General features: G+C 44.3%; 1 protein-coding gene across 3 annotated transcripts in view; it reads right to left on the reverse strand.

Annotated features, from left to right (window-relative positions):
- Nucleotides 1-1,200: 1,200 nt before the first annotated feature.
- The window catches only part of ARSE (arylsulfatase E (chondrodysplasia punctata 1)), a 20,676-nt gene continuing 5,136 nt past the window's right edge, over nt 1,201-16,740 (reverse strand). For all 3 annotated transcript variants that reach the window (XM_008073430.2, XM_008073429.1, XM_008073428.1), the window contains 7 exons: nt 15,010-15,132; nt 13,718-14,141; nt 11,365-11,501; nt 9,335-9,469; nt 8,015-8,177; nt 3,165-3,286; nt 1,201-1,659 (listed from right to left, as the gene is read on the reverse strand). In XM_008073430.2, coding sequence (XP_008071621.1) covers nt 1,298-1,659; nt 3,165-3,286; nt 8,015-8,177; nt 9,335-9,469; nt 11,365-11,501; nt 13,718-14,141; nt 15,010-15,132 — 1,466 coding nt within the window. In that variant the 3' untranslated portion in view covers nt 1,201-1,297. The remainder of the gene's footprint in view (nt 1,660-3,164; nt 3,287-8,014; nt 8,178-9,334; nt 9,470-11,364; nt 11,502-13,717; nt 14,142-15,009; nt 15,133-16,740) is intronic.

Consider the following 16,740-nt stretch of genomic DNA (forward strand, 5'->3'; position numbering starts at 1 on the left):
GGCTCAGGCAATCCACTCACCTCAGCCTCCCAAAGGCGCGGGATTACAGGCTGAGCCACCGAGCCCGGCTTAGTTTTGTATTCTTAACCAAATGAAATCAGTGTTTCCCAAAAACCTGTGGGGTAGAGTGGGCTGCCCCAAATCCTTTGGGGTGTGTGTGTTGAAAACAGTCAGAGGGCCTGGTGCAGTGGTACACGCCTGTAATCCCAGCTACTCAAGAGGCCCAGGCAGGAGGATCGCTTGAGGCCAGGGTTTCAGACCATCTGGGACAACATAGTAAGACTCTATCTCTACAAAAATTAAAAATAAAAATTGATCATATGTGGTGGCATGGACCTGTAGTCCCAGTCACTTGGGAGGCTGAGGCAGGAGGATTACTTGAGCCCAGAAGTTGGAGGCTGCAATGAGCTATGATAGTACCACTGCACTCCAGCTTGTTTGACAGCAAGATTCTATCTCTAATGAGAGAGAGAAAGAGAGAGACAGCCCACTCTTGGCTTTTTTTTTTTTTTTTTTTTTTTTTTTTTTTTTGTGGAGACAAAGTCTCGCCAAGTTGCCCAGGCTTGTCTTGAACTCCTGGTCTCAAGAAATCCTCCCGCCTCAGCCTTCCAAAGTGCTCAGGTTACAAGCATGAGCCACTGTGCATGGTCTTGAAGATTGCTATTATTACTATTGTTATAATTATTATTTTGAGTTAGGGTCTCACTGTATTGTCCAGGCTAGAGTACAGTGGCATGATCACAACTCTCGGCAGCCTCGACTTCCTGGGCTCCGGCGCTCCTCCCGCCTTGGCCTCCTAGAGTAGCTGGGACTACACACATACACCACCATGCCTGGCTAATTTTCTTTTTTATTTTTTATAGAGACCAGTTCTTGCTATGTTTCTCAGGCTGCTCTCGAACTTCTATCCTCAAGCAAGCCTCCCATCTCTGCATCCCAGAGCGCTGGGATAACAGGCATGAGCTGCCGCGCCTGGCCTGCAAATCTAAATGACATAGAAACATCTTCCACTGGGACTTGTCCTGTTTTGGGGTATATAACAGCCTCCTTCTAGAGGCTGAGGTCCTTGGTCGCAATCCTTCCAATTACAGGAGTTATTTTGTCCTTCAATTTCACATTGACTCCTTTACGGTGCATTTTATTCCATGTTTATTGTTTGTTGCTACCTTTTCTTGCCTGTTATTATATTTTTTTGGAGGGGGTGGCGCCCTTCACAGCTGCCTTCATGACTCCAAAGTGAAGGCTTCTTTTGAATCCAAGGACCAGGCCCCAGCGCCCCCGCCCCCCCCCCAGATGGCTAAACATTTGGGTCTTCTTCTCTGTCACACCAGCACAGGGGGAACCGGCCACAGCAGGGCTGCAGCCATGGGGTCCAGATGTTCCTCAGCTCATCCAGCTGCAGGGGGACAGGGCTGAGTGTCTGCTGGTGTCTCTCCACTGCCTGCTGGACTCGGGCAATCACCTGATGGAACATGGGCTCCGTGGCCGGAGTAAGGACATGGGTCTCGGAAGGGTCTCTCGAGAGGTCAAATAGCAGAGGTGGGTCATGCCGGGTGACACCTTCCCCAAAGCATGGGCACATGATTCTCCCATAGCAGCCACCAGTTCCCTCTGGCTGAAATATCGGGGTAATGTAGTGGACTTTCCACACTGTTCCGGCTGGAGGAGGGAAAAGAATGAGATGGTTGACAGGGACCAAAAAAAACCCGGAATTATCTTTTGGAGGGTGGGCGCCTTGTAGTACAGGCTTCCTCCGCTAGGTGAGTATTCTAGGAACCCATCAGCATCACTGAGCCAGCTAGTGTTGTGAGGCTACATTCAGCTTCAGTGAATGCTTTTTGGAGATTTTTTCAACGCGTTTGCCCAGTTCATGATGGGTGATTGACAAGCATGCCTGCCCACACCGCGCTGAGTGTTCAGCAGTGTTTGCCCAAAAATGGCATGACCCCCATGCCCCACCCTCCATATTCACCTGCTCTCACTCCAAGTGACTTTTTGTTTGTTTCCCCATTGAAAAATGTCCTCTAAGGGAAATGTTTTGCCAATGTGGAAGATGTGAAACAAAAATGGCAGAAGCACTAAAAGGCATCAAAATTGACAAGTTCAAAAACTGTTTTGAGATGTGGAAAAAGCATCTCGATAGGTGTATTGCATCCAACGGAGAGTACTTTGAAGGTGACTGAAGTTTAAACGTGTAAGAATAAATACAGAATTTTTAATAAATAAATTCTGGTTTGGGGGAGTCCCTCCTCATATGGTATTTAGATGGACAGCAGTGTTATTCACAGCAGCTAAAAGGTAGGAACAACCCAAGTGTCCATCAGTGGAGGCATGAATGAACAGGACGGGAATACTATGTAGCCATGAACAGGACTGATGCTCTGGCCCAGACTACTACAACATGCATGAACCTAGAAAACATTACATTCAGGGAAAGAAGTTACAAAAGTGCCCAGGTGTGGTGACTCACATCTATAATCCCAGCACTTTGGGGGGCTGATGTGGGAGGATCACTTGAGGCTGGGAGTTTGAGACCAGCCTGAGCAACATAGCGAGATGCGTCTCTACCACAAAAATTTAAAAATTAGCCAGGTATGGTGGCTCACACCCATAATCCCAGCACTTTGGAAGGCCAAGGCAAGAGGACCACTTGAGGCCAAGAGTTAGAGGCTGCAGTGAGCTATGACTGCGCCACTGTACTCCAGCCCGGGCAGTAGAGTCAGGCTCTGTCTTTAAACAAATTACAAATAAAAATAAAAAATTAGCCAGGTGTAATGGCTCATACCCACAAACCCAGCACTTTGAGAGGCCAAGGTGGGAGAACTGCCTGAGGTCAGGAGTTCAAGAGGAACCTGGGCAACATAGCAAGACCCTATCAAAAAAATAGCTGGGCATAGTGGCATGTGCCTGTCGTCCCAGCTACTCTGGAGGTTGAGGCAGGAGGATCGCCTGAACCCAGGAACTGGAGGCTGTGGTGAGCAATGATCACACCACCGCCTTCCAGCCTGAGCGACAGAGACTTTGTCTCTTAAAAAAACTAAAAAAGAAAAAAATTTGAAAACCAAGAGGTGACTCCCTCCCCAGCCTCTCCTGTGGCGTGGAGGTGCTTGGAAGCACTCAGCTTTTTCTTGGAGTATGTTGGGAAGGGAACCCTTCCTACTCACTGTCTGGCTGGTGCCACCGGGCTGCATGCAGAAACTTCTCACAGTAATGCAGCAAGAACTCGTGACCTGAGTGCTGGGCTGTCCCCAGGAGCAGAGGCAGCAGGTCTCGGCCGTCGATCACTCTGCAGAGAGGAACACACAGGCTTCAGGAACTGGTCAGGACTTGGAGGTCTGTTCCTACAGCCTCCACCAGCCCAGACCAAGGCTGCACTGTCTTGATACCATGTCAGTGTGAGGAGGTCCGAGGATGGAAGTAGATGGAATGGAAGGCCTGTGTGAGCCTTAGCGAGCTCAGGAGAGGGATGTGACTGTGTCTCGTGCTATTGATCATCAGACAGCACCTTTGGCTAAAGAATAATTGAGAAACAAGCTTGGTTGGCTTAACTTAGTGTCCACCCAATCTTATACATGTGGAAATATGGCCGAGTGCGGTGGCTCACGCCTGTCATCCCAGCAGTTTGGAAGGCCAAGGCAGTAGGATCATCTTGAGATCAGCCTGGGCAATACAGTGAGATCCCATCTTTACAAATTTTTTTAAAAGTTAGCCAGGTGTGTTAGTGTGTGCGTATAGTCCTAGCTACTTGGGAGGCTGAGGTGGGAAGATTGCTTGAGCCCAGGAGTTCAAGACCAGCCTGGGCAATATAGTGAGATCCCATCTCCATGGAAGGAAGGAAGGAAAGTAGGAAGGAAGGAAGGGAGGGAGGGAGGGAGAGAGAGAGAAAGGAAGGAAGGAAGAGGAAATGAATAGAAAATTAGCCAGGTGTGGCATGTGCCTGTAGTCCCAGCTGCTTGGGAGGCTGAGGTGGGAGGATCACCTGAGCCCAGGAGGTTGAAGCTGCAGTGAGCTATGATCATACCACCGCACTCCAGCCTGTAGTGCCATGTCCCTCAGTGGATGGATGAATGGATGGACAGGATATGGACTATCCATAGTGAAATATTCTGAAGCCATGAACAGGAACCGACCCAGGCTGCAACTCCAGCCTGAGCAACAGAGCAAGACCTTATTCCAAATATTTTTTTTTAAATAAAAAATAAACTCATGTAGAAATAAGCGAACGATTTGTGGGAAAGGACTTTTTGCTTTTACGTCGTATTGGGCTTTAAGCCCTTGTAGAATATGTCATATACTTTAGTAAGGCGTGTCACTGGTTCCTTTTCTGAAACATCCTCTGAAATAGCCTCTGCTTCTTTATCCTGACTGTCCTCTCTACCTCCCTCTCTGTCTCTGTCTGTCTCTGTCTCTCTCTGTTTCTCTCTGCTGATACTGTTCATTTTGCAGCATCTGCCTCCATATTCTGTCTTAGCAAAGGTCTTTTTGGAGTTCTAATTTTAATTCTTGCATTCTTCTTGGAGCAAAGTTTGAACCCACCTGTTTTGATTTTCCATCTCTGGCAAAAAAAAAAAAAAAAAAAAGCGCAAATAAGCGTGTGCTGGTTGAATGGCACAATTCATTTTCCACACACTTGAAGACTCTGGCCCTCTTTCACTTATCTTTGTTTGTTTTGAAAACGTGCCGGGATCTTGCATCTCAAATTTTAATTATAAACACCAATGATAGATTTTTATAGATTTTGTGAACTGAGCATAGCAGTAAAATGAAGATTTTTTTTCTAACTGATTAATATTTTCAGATAAGGCCAAGATTTCAGAACTCCAAATTCATTTAATTATTTTTATTTTTATTGGTTGATTTTTTTTTTTTTTTTTTTTTTTTTTGTAGAGATGAGGTCTTGCTATATTGCCCAGGCTGGTCTTGACCTTCTGGCCTCAACTGATCCTCCCACCTCAGCCTCCCCAGTAGCTGGTACTACAGGTGTGAGCCACCACACCCAGCTAATTTTTTTTTTTTAATTTTATAGAGACAAGTTCCCACTGTATTGCCCGGGCTGGTCTGGCAGTCCTGATCTCAAGTGATACTCCTGCCTCAGTCTTCCAAAGTGCTGAGATTATAGGCATGAGCCACCATACTCAGCTAACATTTTTATTTTTATTGTTTAAAGACAGCATCTGGCTCTACTGCCAAGGCTATAGTACAGTGACATGGTCATAGCTCACTGCAGCCTCCAACTCCTGACCTCAAGTGATCCTCCTGCCTCAGTCTCCCAGAGTGCTGGGATTACATCACTATCAGTCTCCAGATAGATTTTAATTGGTAAAAGTTACCATGAAAAGAAAAATGAAATGACAGACTATGCATACACATACGCATGTATATAAAAATCACAAATGTATGCATACACACACACGTCTATATGTTTATGTGTGTAATAATATTTGGCTAAATTTACTTTACCTTGTAGTGAAACACATTTACAATATACATGATGGACAAGAACTTTCTTTTTAAAACACAGGGGATATTATGAATTAAAGAAGAAGATATTAATAGCCTATTAGAAAAAAATCCAACAGACATGTAATGCAATGTAAGGAAGAGAAAATAAGAGAGATGAAAAATAAATGTATAACAATCTCCAACATTTCTAGTAATAAAGCAATAAAAATGATAACACACATGTTTCTGTATGAATTATATAACATATGCCTATATATGTCTATATAAATTTTATATATGCAGATAATTTTACATGATTCTATTTCTATGAATATGTACACTATCAATATGACTGGTAGCAATTCCTAAGATATGATCTGACAAAATAGATCAGGAGATTTACCTATAAGTGCCATACTATTGGCCCCGGAATTCAACTTCTAAAAATTTTTGCTAAGGAGATAGTTATAATAGGCAGTTAAATCAAAGACGGTACTTTTTTAAAAGCAAGACCAAAGGACTTCTTATAAGGGGATAATTTAAAGAAAATAACTTGAATTAATTAACCTTTGTGTCTATGTCACACACACGTAAAGAAATTATATGCATAAAGCAATTCACACACACACACACACACACACACACACATATATTTTGAGTTGGCGTCTCACTCCATCACTCAGACTAGAGTGCAGTGACACATTCATGGCCACCGAAGCCTCAACCTCCTGGACTCAGGCGATCCTTCCGCTTCGGCCTTTCAAGTAGCTGGAACCACGGGCATGTACCCCCACGCCCGGCTAATTTTTCTTTTCTTTTTTTAAAATTTATTGTAGAGACAAGGTCTCACCATGTTGTCCAGGTTGATCTTGAACCCATGGGCTCGGGCAATCCTCTCGCCTCAGCCTCCAAGTGCTGGGATTACAGGTATGAGCCGCTGCACCCCTGTGCTATATGTTCTTTTTAAGGCTCTCAAGATTATAAAATAATTTTATTTTCTTTCTATTTCTGCCCAAGTAGTCTATATCTTTATTATTATTGTTGTTGTTATTTTTGTAGAGTAGAGTCTTGCTCTGTCGCCTGAGCTGGAGTGCAGTGGTGTCTTCATAGCTGACTGCAGCCTCCAACTCCTGGGTTCTGGCAATCCTCCTGTCTCAGCCTCCGAAGTAGCTGCGGCTACAGCCATGCACTCCTATGCCTGGCTAATTTTTAAATTTTCTGTAGAGACGAGGTCTCGCTATGTTTCCCAGGCTGGTCTTGAATTCCTGGGCTCAAGGGATGCTGCCACTTCAGCCTCCCAAAGTTCTGGGATTATAGGTGTGAGGCACCATGCCTGGCTTGAGCTAATCTTTTCAAATAAAAAAATTGAAATGCCATAATAGCCCCTACCACATCAGAACAAAAGTCGTTTTTCATGATGCATGGTTAGACTGCCGATGACAATCACCCTTACAATAAAATGTTCTCCCCTTAAATATCAGGAAAAGAGAAAACAACATTCTGTATGTAAAATGAAGCAGGTGGGGTATGGTGGCTCACTCTGTCATCCCAGCACTTTGGGAGGCCAAGGCTGGAGGATTGCTTGAGCCCAGGAGTTCGAGACCAGCCCGGGCAACATAGTGAGATCTCATCCCAACAAAAAATTAGGAAAAAAATAAATTAGCCAGTCTTGGTGGTGCGCACCTGTAGACCCAGCTCTTTGGAAGCTGAGTTGGGAACATCGCTTGAGCCCAGAAAGTCGAGGCTGCGGTGAGTCACGATGGTGCCACTGCACTCCAACCTGGGCCACAGAGTGAGACTCTGACTAAAAAAATAAAAATAAAAACAAAGACAAAAATTTTTAAAAAATCTCTCTATGTGTCTCTCTGTCTCTGTCTCCCTCTGTTTCCAACTCTCTCTCTGTCTTTTTTTCTGTATCTCTCGGACTCCATCTTTCTGTCCCTCTGTGCCTGTCTGTGTGTCTGTCTCTCTCTGTCTCTCTCCCTCTCTCTGTCTCTGTCTTCTCCTCCCCCACAACTCCTCCCTCCATCTCTCTTTCTTCTGTCTCTCACTCTCTGTCCCTGTCAGAAGTAGACATTTGATCTCAAACAATAGAATCGGGGCGTGTCCCCAGATTCAAATTTTGTGGATGCATCAAGACAGGAAAAGTAGCCCGGGCTGGTGGCTCAGCCTGTAATCCCGCGCCTTTGGGAGGCTGAGGTGAGTGGATTGCCTGAGCCCGCGGCTTCGAGACCCACCTGGGCAACTTGGCGAGACCTCATCTCTACAATACATCAAAAATCGGCCGGGCGTGGTAGCGCGTGCCTGTAGTTCCAGCTACTCGGAAGGCTGAGGCGGAAGGATCGCCGGAGCCCCGCAGGTTGAGGCTGCGGTGGCCGGAGCGGCCACTGCACTCCAGTCTGGGCGACAGAGTGAGACAAAAAAAGACATGAAAAGTAACAGTGTCATTTGCTGTCAACACTGCGGTCCCTACTCAGCGTTGACTTGCTTCCCTTGGGTCGATTTAACCTGTCCTGGGTTTTAATCCCCGCCCAAGAGACCGCAGAACCCAGGACAGCACTATCCCACATACCTGTCCTGGGGCACTGCCCCGCCCGCCAGCTGGATCACGGTGGGGAATATGTCCATGAGGCTAGTGGTCTCGGCCACCACCCGGCCGGCCGACAGCACCCCGGGCCAGCGAATGAGCCCGGGCACGCGGATGCCACCTTCCCAGCCGCCCATGCCCTTTCCTCCTGGGTTTAAACAGAGACAAACCGGGAGGGAGAGAGTCAGAAGGAGGTTCTCGTGAAGGAGTGAGCTTCCTGCCTGTTGGCTGGCTTAACACTGTCTCTCTGTCTCTGTATCTGTCTCTGTCTCTGTCTCTGTCTTTCTCTTTCTCTCTCTCTCTCTCTCTTTCACTCTCTCACTCTCCCACTCTGTCTCGCTTTCTCCCTCCCTCTACCTCTCTCTCTCTCTCCCTCTGTCTGTGTCTCTCTGTCTCTATGTCTCTTCTTTTTTCTCTGTCTCTCATCGTTCATTCTCTTTCTTTCTGTCTTCCTCTCTTCTGTCTCTTCTCTCTCCTGTCTCTCTCTGTTTCTCACTCTTTCTGTCCCCTCTTTTTGTCTCTCTCTCTCTCTGTCTCTCTCTTTGTCTGTTTCTCTGTCTCTTTCTCACTCTCTCTGTCCCTCTCTTTTTCTCTTTCTCTCTCTCTCTCTCTCTCTGTCTCCTTCTCTCTCTTTCTCTTTTTCTCTCTGTCTCTCTCTGTGTGTCTTTATGTCTCTCTCTACCTCTCTCTGAGTCTCTCTCTCTTTCCTTTCCTTTTCCTCTCTCTGTCTCTTTCTGTGTCTTTCTTTCTCTCTTCCTTCTGTCTCTTCTGAGTTTAAATAGTAGTGACGGCCACACAACTTTTAGAATCTATTTTTAAAAACATTTAATTATGGGAGGAAAAAAATCAGACCTGAGCATTGCAATTGTTCCCCCTAGTTAGGAAACGTCGAAGTCTTTGGACAGTGATGTTAATCTCCTGGAACGATTGGCCTTGTTGGGAATTTCAGGAAAGAGATAAAGCCGAAGACCAGAGTCTGAGAATCTCTCAGCCTTTTTTATTTTATTTTATTTTTGAGTCGGGGCCTCACTTTTTCACCCAGGCTGGAGTGCAGTGACACAATCACAGCTCAACGCAGCCTCAACCTTCTGGGCTTAGATGATCCTCCTGCCTCAGCCTCTTGAGTAGCTGGGACTACATGTGTGAGCCACCATGCCCCATTAATCTTTTTTATTTATTGTAAAGATGAGGCTTCGCCAAGTTGCCCAGACTGGTCTTGAACCCCTGGGCTCAGGTAATCCTCCCGGCTCAGCCTCCCAAAGTGCTGGGATGGCAGGCATGAGCCACCGCGTCCGTCAGCCTCACCTTTATAGATACCATTCCAGCCTCCATACTGGTGGTTTCCAAGCTGATATTCCAAGGATCCCCCATTATCTGATGTAAAATAAACTAGAGTGCTGTTGCTCAAACCTTCCTTGTCCAAATAATCAAGGATCTTTCCTGAAAAACACAGGTGTCTTTGAGGCAGTCAAAATAAAAGAATATCTTACAACTATTCAGGGAATGCATCAGCAATTTGGAAACATTTACAAGAACAAACCGTTAGTTTTAAGGTATGATGAGGTTCATCAGTAGGATAATTTTGACAATCTGAGTGTCCTTGATTTGAAATTGATATATGAAGGGGAGCCAAAAAAAAAAGCCTCAGAATTTATTTATTAAAAATTGTGCATTGATTTTTACATGGCATTAGGATGGGAACATTATCCTGTATACATTATGGGGATTATTCTCTCTACTCCGTGGAGATTATTCTGTCTACCCCATGAGGATTATTCTGTCTACACTATGGGCATTATTCTCTCTACCCCATGGGGATTATTCTCTCTACTCTGCGGGGATTATTCTGTCTTCCCCATGGAAATTATTCTCTCTATTCTGCAGGGATTAATCTCTCTACCCTGTGGGGATTATTCTCTCCATCTTCTGCGGATTATTCTCTCTATCCCAAGGGGATTATTCTCTCTACACTGTGGGGATTATTCTCTCCATCCCATGGGGGATTATTCTCTCTACCTTGTGGGGATTATCCTCTCTTCTGTGTGGGAATATTTCTCTCTACCTCATGGGAACTATTATCTCTACTCTGTGGGGATAATTCTCCTGACCCTGTGGGAATTATTCTCTCTACTCTGTGGGGATTATTCTCTCTACCCAATGGAGATTATTCTGTCTACCCAGTGGGGATTATTCTCTCTATCCCTGGGGAGTATTCTGTCTATCCTATAAGGATTATTCTCTCTACCCCATGAGGATTATTCTCTCTATTCCTGGGGAGTAATCTCTCTACACTGTGAGGATTATTCTCTCTAAACTATGGGAATTATACTCCCTACTCTGTAGGGATTATTCTGTCTTCCCCATGGGGATTATTCTCTCTACTCTGTATGGATTATTCTCTTTACTCTGCAGGGATTATTCAGTCTACCCTGTGGGGATTATTCTAGAGTGCTGTTGCTCAAACCTTCCTTGTCCAAATAATCAAGGATCTTTCCTGAAAAAACAGGTGTCTTTGAGGCAGTCAAAATAAAAGAATATCTTACAACTATGCAGGGAATGCATCAGCAATTTGGAAACATTTACAAGAACAAACTGTTAGTTTTAAGGTATGATGAGGTTCATCAGTAGGATAATTTTGACAGCCTGAGTGTCCTTGATTTGAAATTGATATATGAAGGGGAGCCAAAAAAACTCAGAATTTATTTATTAAAAATTATGCATTGATTCTTACATGGGATTAGGATGGGGACATTATCCTGTATACCTTGTGGAGATTATTCTCTCTATTCTGTGGGGATTATTCTCTCCATCCTGTGGGGTTTATTCTCTTTACCCCATGGGGATTATTCTCTCTACTCTGTGGTGATTATTCTATCATCATGTGGAGATTATTCTCTCTTCTCTGTGGGGATTATTCTCTCCAACCCATGGAAATTATTCTCTCTACTCTGCAGATTATTCACTCTATCCTGTGGGGATTATTCTCTCTACCCCATGGGGATTACTCTGTCTACTCTGCGGGGATTATTCTGTCTTCCCATGGGGATTATTCTTTCTACTTTGTGGGGATTATTATCTCTACTCTGTGGGAATTATTCTGTCTACCCCTGGAGATTATTCTCTGTATCCCTTGAGGATTAGTCTGTTTTCCCCGTGGAGATTATTCTCTCTACCCTGTGAGGATTATTCTGTCTACCCCGTAGAGATTATTCCCTCTACCCTGTGGGGATTATACTGTTTACATCATGGAAATTGTTCTCTCTACAGCATGAGGCTTATTCTCTGTACCACGTGGGAATTAGGTTTCCACATTTTCTCCTGGAAAAGTCACTTACCCACCATCCAATCCATCTCCTCCACGTTGTCCCCATAAAGCCCATGGAGACTTTTTCCAAGGAATTTCTCAGTGGTGACAAGAGGGATGTGTGTATGTAAGAAGGAAACAAACAAAAGGAAAGGTCCATGCTTATTTCTAAAAATAAATACAAAGAATGGAGTTTACTTTTTTTTGGTGAAACAAAGACAGAACTTCTGAAGACACTAAATTCAAATATCACCCATCACATCCTTACTCAAATGTTGTTAATACTCCCCTCACCAAGGGCAAAGATACACAAATCTTATCCAACATATAACACAATATACTGTTGGGGGGTTTTGTTTTGTTTTGAGTCGGAGTATCACTCTGTTGCCTAGGCTGGAGTGCAGTGGTATGATCACGGCTCATCACAGCCTCTACCTCCTGGGCTCAGGTGATCCTCATGCCTCAGCCTCCCAAGAAGCTGGGACTTACTGGCACATGCCACCAAGCCCAGGTAATTTTTTTAAAAAAATTTTGTAGATACTGGGTTTCACTATGTTATCCAGGCTGGTGTCGAACTCTTAGGTTCAAGCAATCCTCCCGCCTTAGTCTCTCTAAATGCTGGGATAACAGACTTGAACTACTACTCCCAGCAATATTTTTGTTTCTAAGAATCTTTAACGTGATGCCTTTTCTCTTCTGGGATCTATTTTAAAATCCACACTGATTTTGTGCATCATTTTTGTCCTAAATATAATTTTCTAACTCTATGTACTTAATGACACACCAAAAAAGCAAACGAACACCAGTTTACTGCCTGACCTGGTATTTGTTTTGATCAGTTATTTTAGGCCATATTTCTACCTCAAAATTTAGCCTATTGAATAAGTGGTGTTGCACATTCAAATTTCTTTATAATTGCTATCATGTAGGGAGGTTTAGGACATCAAATAGTTATGAAAAAACAAACTTTGAAAGTTAGGAGCTAGGTTCGGTGGTTAACACTTATAATCTCAATGCTTTGGGAGGCCAAAGTGGGAGGATCAATTGAGGCCAGGAGTTCAAGACCAGCCTTGGTAACACAGCAAGACCTCATCTCTACAACAAAAAAAAAAAATTACCCAGGCATAGTGGTACACATCTGTATTCCCAGCTACTTGGGAGACTGAGGCAGGAGGATCTCCTGAGTTCAGGAATTCGATACCAGTCTGGGCAACATAGTGAGACCCCATCTCTACTAAAATAATTAGTTAGGTGTGGTGGTATGTACCTGTCATACCAGACACTCAGGAAGCTGAGTGAGGAGGATCTCTTGAGGCCAGGAGTTTGAGACCAGCCTGGGCAGCATAGCAAGACCCTACCTCTACAAAAAGCCTAAAAGCAACAATGAAGTTCTGAGTCTTAATTAGAATATGTTAGCCTGACCTGTTTAAAGTTGCAAGCTAATTATCAGTGCTTTTCCTGATTTATAGGAGACAGTTCCATCAAGGACTCCAAGAATGTTGTCCAATATGATGGCAATCTCACCGTCAACAAGGAAAGCTGGGATCTGATGGTGTCACCCTCCTAACTAGAAGAATATCCTTGGAGAAAATGGAACTAACTCCATTTAATGTAGCTTTAATTCATGTCTTTCTTGATCGGCCATACTAAGTCCTCTTGCCTCCAAAACTTATCTGTAGGTTGAAGTCAGCAGTAGGACCTCTTAGTCCCGTTGACAGAGCTTAAAAATAAATATCTATAATTTATTGTAGAATCTCTCCAGGTGGTTTAGTTATAATAGTTTACAGGGCCCAGGTGATCAGAGAGTTAGAAGAGACAGCAGCAAATTCCAACTGACCTGTAACAATGCTTTAGAAAAAAAATTTTTTACATTCTTTTTCAAGATAAAGTCTGGCTCTGTCACCCAGGGTAGAATTCAGTGGCGTGATCATAGCTCACTACAGCCTCAAATTCCTGGGTTCAAGCAGTCCTTCCACCTCAACTTCTTGAGTAGCTGGGACTACAGGCATATGCCACCATGCTTGACTTTTTTTTTTTTTTTTTTGAGACAGGGTCTCACTCTGTGGTCCAGGCGGAAATGCGGGGGCACAATCATGTGTGGCTCACTATAGGCTTGAACTCGTGGGCTCAAGCAATCCTCCAGCCTCAGCCTCCTGAGTAGCTATCAATACAGGCATGCCCCACCACATCCAACTAATTTTTAAATTGTTTGTAGAGACAAGGTCTCACTATGTTGCTTAGGCTGGTCTCAAACTCCTAGGCTTCGGCGATCCTTCTGCCTCAGCCTCCCAACTTGCTGGGATGACAGGTATGAGCCACTGCACCCAGCCATCAGAAGGTATTTCCCAGAAGGCAGGCTTGAGACTGACCTTCTCTTTGCTCACCTTTTGAGAAAGGACGAGACTTCCCGCAGCATAAGTGACGCTGTTCTCTGGAACTTCATGGGCTGCTCAGTGATGGTGTGATTTCTCATGAGGAAGCAGTCAGCGTGAACAATCAGGGGACCCAGGAAGTATGAGGCAATGAGGATCAGTAGAGCTGCCACGGCCGACCCAATGACCAGTGCCCACGGGACAGAGGCCAGGCCCATGACCTTCCCTGCGGCCAGCGAGAGGACGGCCAGCGCCACCACTTGAAGGCAGAAGCGGAGTCGGCGTTGGAGGCCCACACGCTTCTCGGAGAGGTCAAAGCCAATACAGTCACCCATCATGGACAAGGTCATTCCATAGAAGTGGTCGAACCCATGACTGAGAGGGTGGTGGCAGTGGTCAGTGGCCGATTCACAGTTAAGACCCAGATGCCACTTCCCTGGGAGACAGAGAGTATGTGGACATCACCAAGGGTTGACCCTCATCTCGCGATAATGCCTGGGCTGGTCTTGAACTCCTGGACTCAAGTGATGCTCCTGCCTCAGTCTCCCCAGTAGCTGGGACCATAGGTGCACCCACCATACCAGGCTTATTATTATTATTATTATTATTATTATTATTACTATTATTATTTGTAGAGACAGAGTCTTGCTATGTTGCCCAGGCTGGTCTCGAGCTCTTGGCCTCAAGCAATCCTCCCCCTTAGTTTCTCAGGCATGAGCCACCATGTCTGACCCACAGGGCACAACTTTCAAATTCAGTCAAAGAAAGACTTTTAGTTTCTGTGCTGCCTGTATTACGGTGTTGATAAGGAAACACTGTGGATCCTCTCGCCATTCTTCTGTCATCGAAAAAAACCTCATATGATTTCTCAAATAATATTCCATGAGAATAGACTCTTCTGTCTTGAAATATATATGCATACAGCCTCTTGGAGTAATGCACCTTCATTTTACACTGAAGGCTGCATCTTCCTGGAGGGTTTTTTTTTAATTACACAAAGAACATCATTCCTCTAATCTCAGCACTTTGCAAAAGGAGGCTGAGGTGGGAGGATCACTTGAGCCCAGGAGTTTGAGATCAGCTTAGGCAACACAGCGAGAACTTTTCTCTACAAAAAAAAAATTAGCCAGGTGTGGTGGCAAACACCTGTAATCCCAGTTATTTGGGAGGTCAAGGAGGAAGGATTGCCTGAGCCCAAAAGTTTGAGGCTGTGGTGAGCCGTGATCATGCCACTGCACTCCAGCCTGGGTGACAGAGTAAGACCCAACTCAAATAAATTAATAAATAATCAATAAAGTACATACCTATGATCCCAGTGACATAGCCTTTGTCTTTCAATATTTTTGCAAAAGTCGTCTCATTTTTCGGAAGTCCTCCAGATACTGACACCCACTGTAGTACACGGAGACCGTTGCTGGAAACCATCCCTTTGAGCAATCATTAAGTAACAATTAGAAAAAATACTGTTACAATTTGTATGTGTGTGTGTGTTATTACTTTTTTTAAAAAAATAACGTATGTGGTGAAAATATCTATTACTTCAAATTAAATTTAAAATTTACTTTCTACAGGGATTGCATTTTTGGCAGCAAAGGAAATGACTAATTCACTGAAAAGGTGAATGAGAGACTGGGCTGTCTTGGTGAGTGCTCATTGTAAAGGAAATAATTAAATAAGAATTACAAAGGTTTTTTGGGGGATTTTTTTTAGATGACTTTTTTTTAATCAATATTTTTTATTATGATATTGTGGGGTACAGTTAAGGATTAGGTATACAAATATGCTTCGTTCAGGCACCCTTGTTGATAAGAGGTGTCTCCCCATACCCAGACAGATATTGACTACCGTTAATCCCATCTCCTTTCCCCTCTCCCCCATAGTTTCTCACCACTGTCAGTCATTTTCTTATAGTATTATGTTGGATGTTCAAGGTCCACTATATGAGTGAGAACATGTGATACTCAGATCTTTGTTTCTGTGAGAGATCACTCAGTATTATAGACTCTAATTCCATCCAGGTTGCTGCAAAATTCATGATTTTGTTCTTTTTGATGGCTGTGTAGCATTCCATCGTGTATATATACCACATTTTTTAAATCTAGTCCTCTTTTGATGGACAGCATGGTTGCTTCCAGGTTCTTGCTATTGTGAACAATGCTGCGATAAACATACATGTGCAGGTATCTTTTCTACAGAGTGATTTGAGTTCTTCAGGGTATATTCCCAGTAGGGGGATTGCGGGGTCATATGGGAGGTCAATATTTAGAGCTTTTAGGAATCACCATACTGTTTTCCACAGAGGTTTTATAGACCAGGCACCATGGCCTGTCATCCCAACACTTTGGGAGGTCAAGAAGGAAGGATTGCTTGAACCAGGATCAAGACCAGCCTAGGCCACATAGCAAGACCTCATCTCTACAAATAAATTTTTAAAAAATTAGCTGGCATTGTGGCATGCACCTGTAGGTCCACCTACTCAATAGGCTGAGGTGAGAGGATCGCCTGAGCCCAGGAGGTTGAGGCTGTGGTGAGCCATGATCATGCCAATGCACACCAGCCTGGGTGACAGAGTGAGACCCTGACTAAAAAAAAAAGAGAGAGAGAAAGAAAAGAATAGAAAAGAAAATATGGTCTATATACACAATGAAATATTATTCACCCATTAAAAAGGACTTTTGTCATTTGCAGCAACATGGATGGAACTGGAGGTCATTATGTTTAGTGAAGTAAACCAGGGACAGAAAGACAAATGCCCACGTTCTCACTCATATGTGGGTGACCACCGCATCTGGCTAATTTTAAAAAATATTTTTTAGAGGTGGGGTCTTGCTATGTTGCCCAGTCTGGTCTTGAATATGTATGGCCTCAAATATATGTGAGAGCAAAAAAAAAAATGGGGTCTCAGGAAGGCAGAAAGTAGACTGGTGATTATCAGAGTCTGGGAAGAGGAGGAGGAGGATGAAAGGGGGAAAAGAAAATAAATGTAGCCGGGCTCGGTGGCTCAGCCTGTAATCCTGCGCTTTGGGAGGCTGAGG

The sequence above is a fragment of the Carlito syrichta genome, unplaced genomic scaffold (genome assembly GCF_000164805.1).
Source record: "Carlito syrichta isolate Samal-C Ts95f unplaced genomic scaffold, Tarsius_syrichta-2.0.1 Scaffold315840, whole genome shotgun sequence".
Lineage (NCBI taxonomy): Eukaryota > Metazoa > Chordata > Mammalia > Primates > Tarsiidae > Carlito > Carlito syrichta.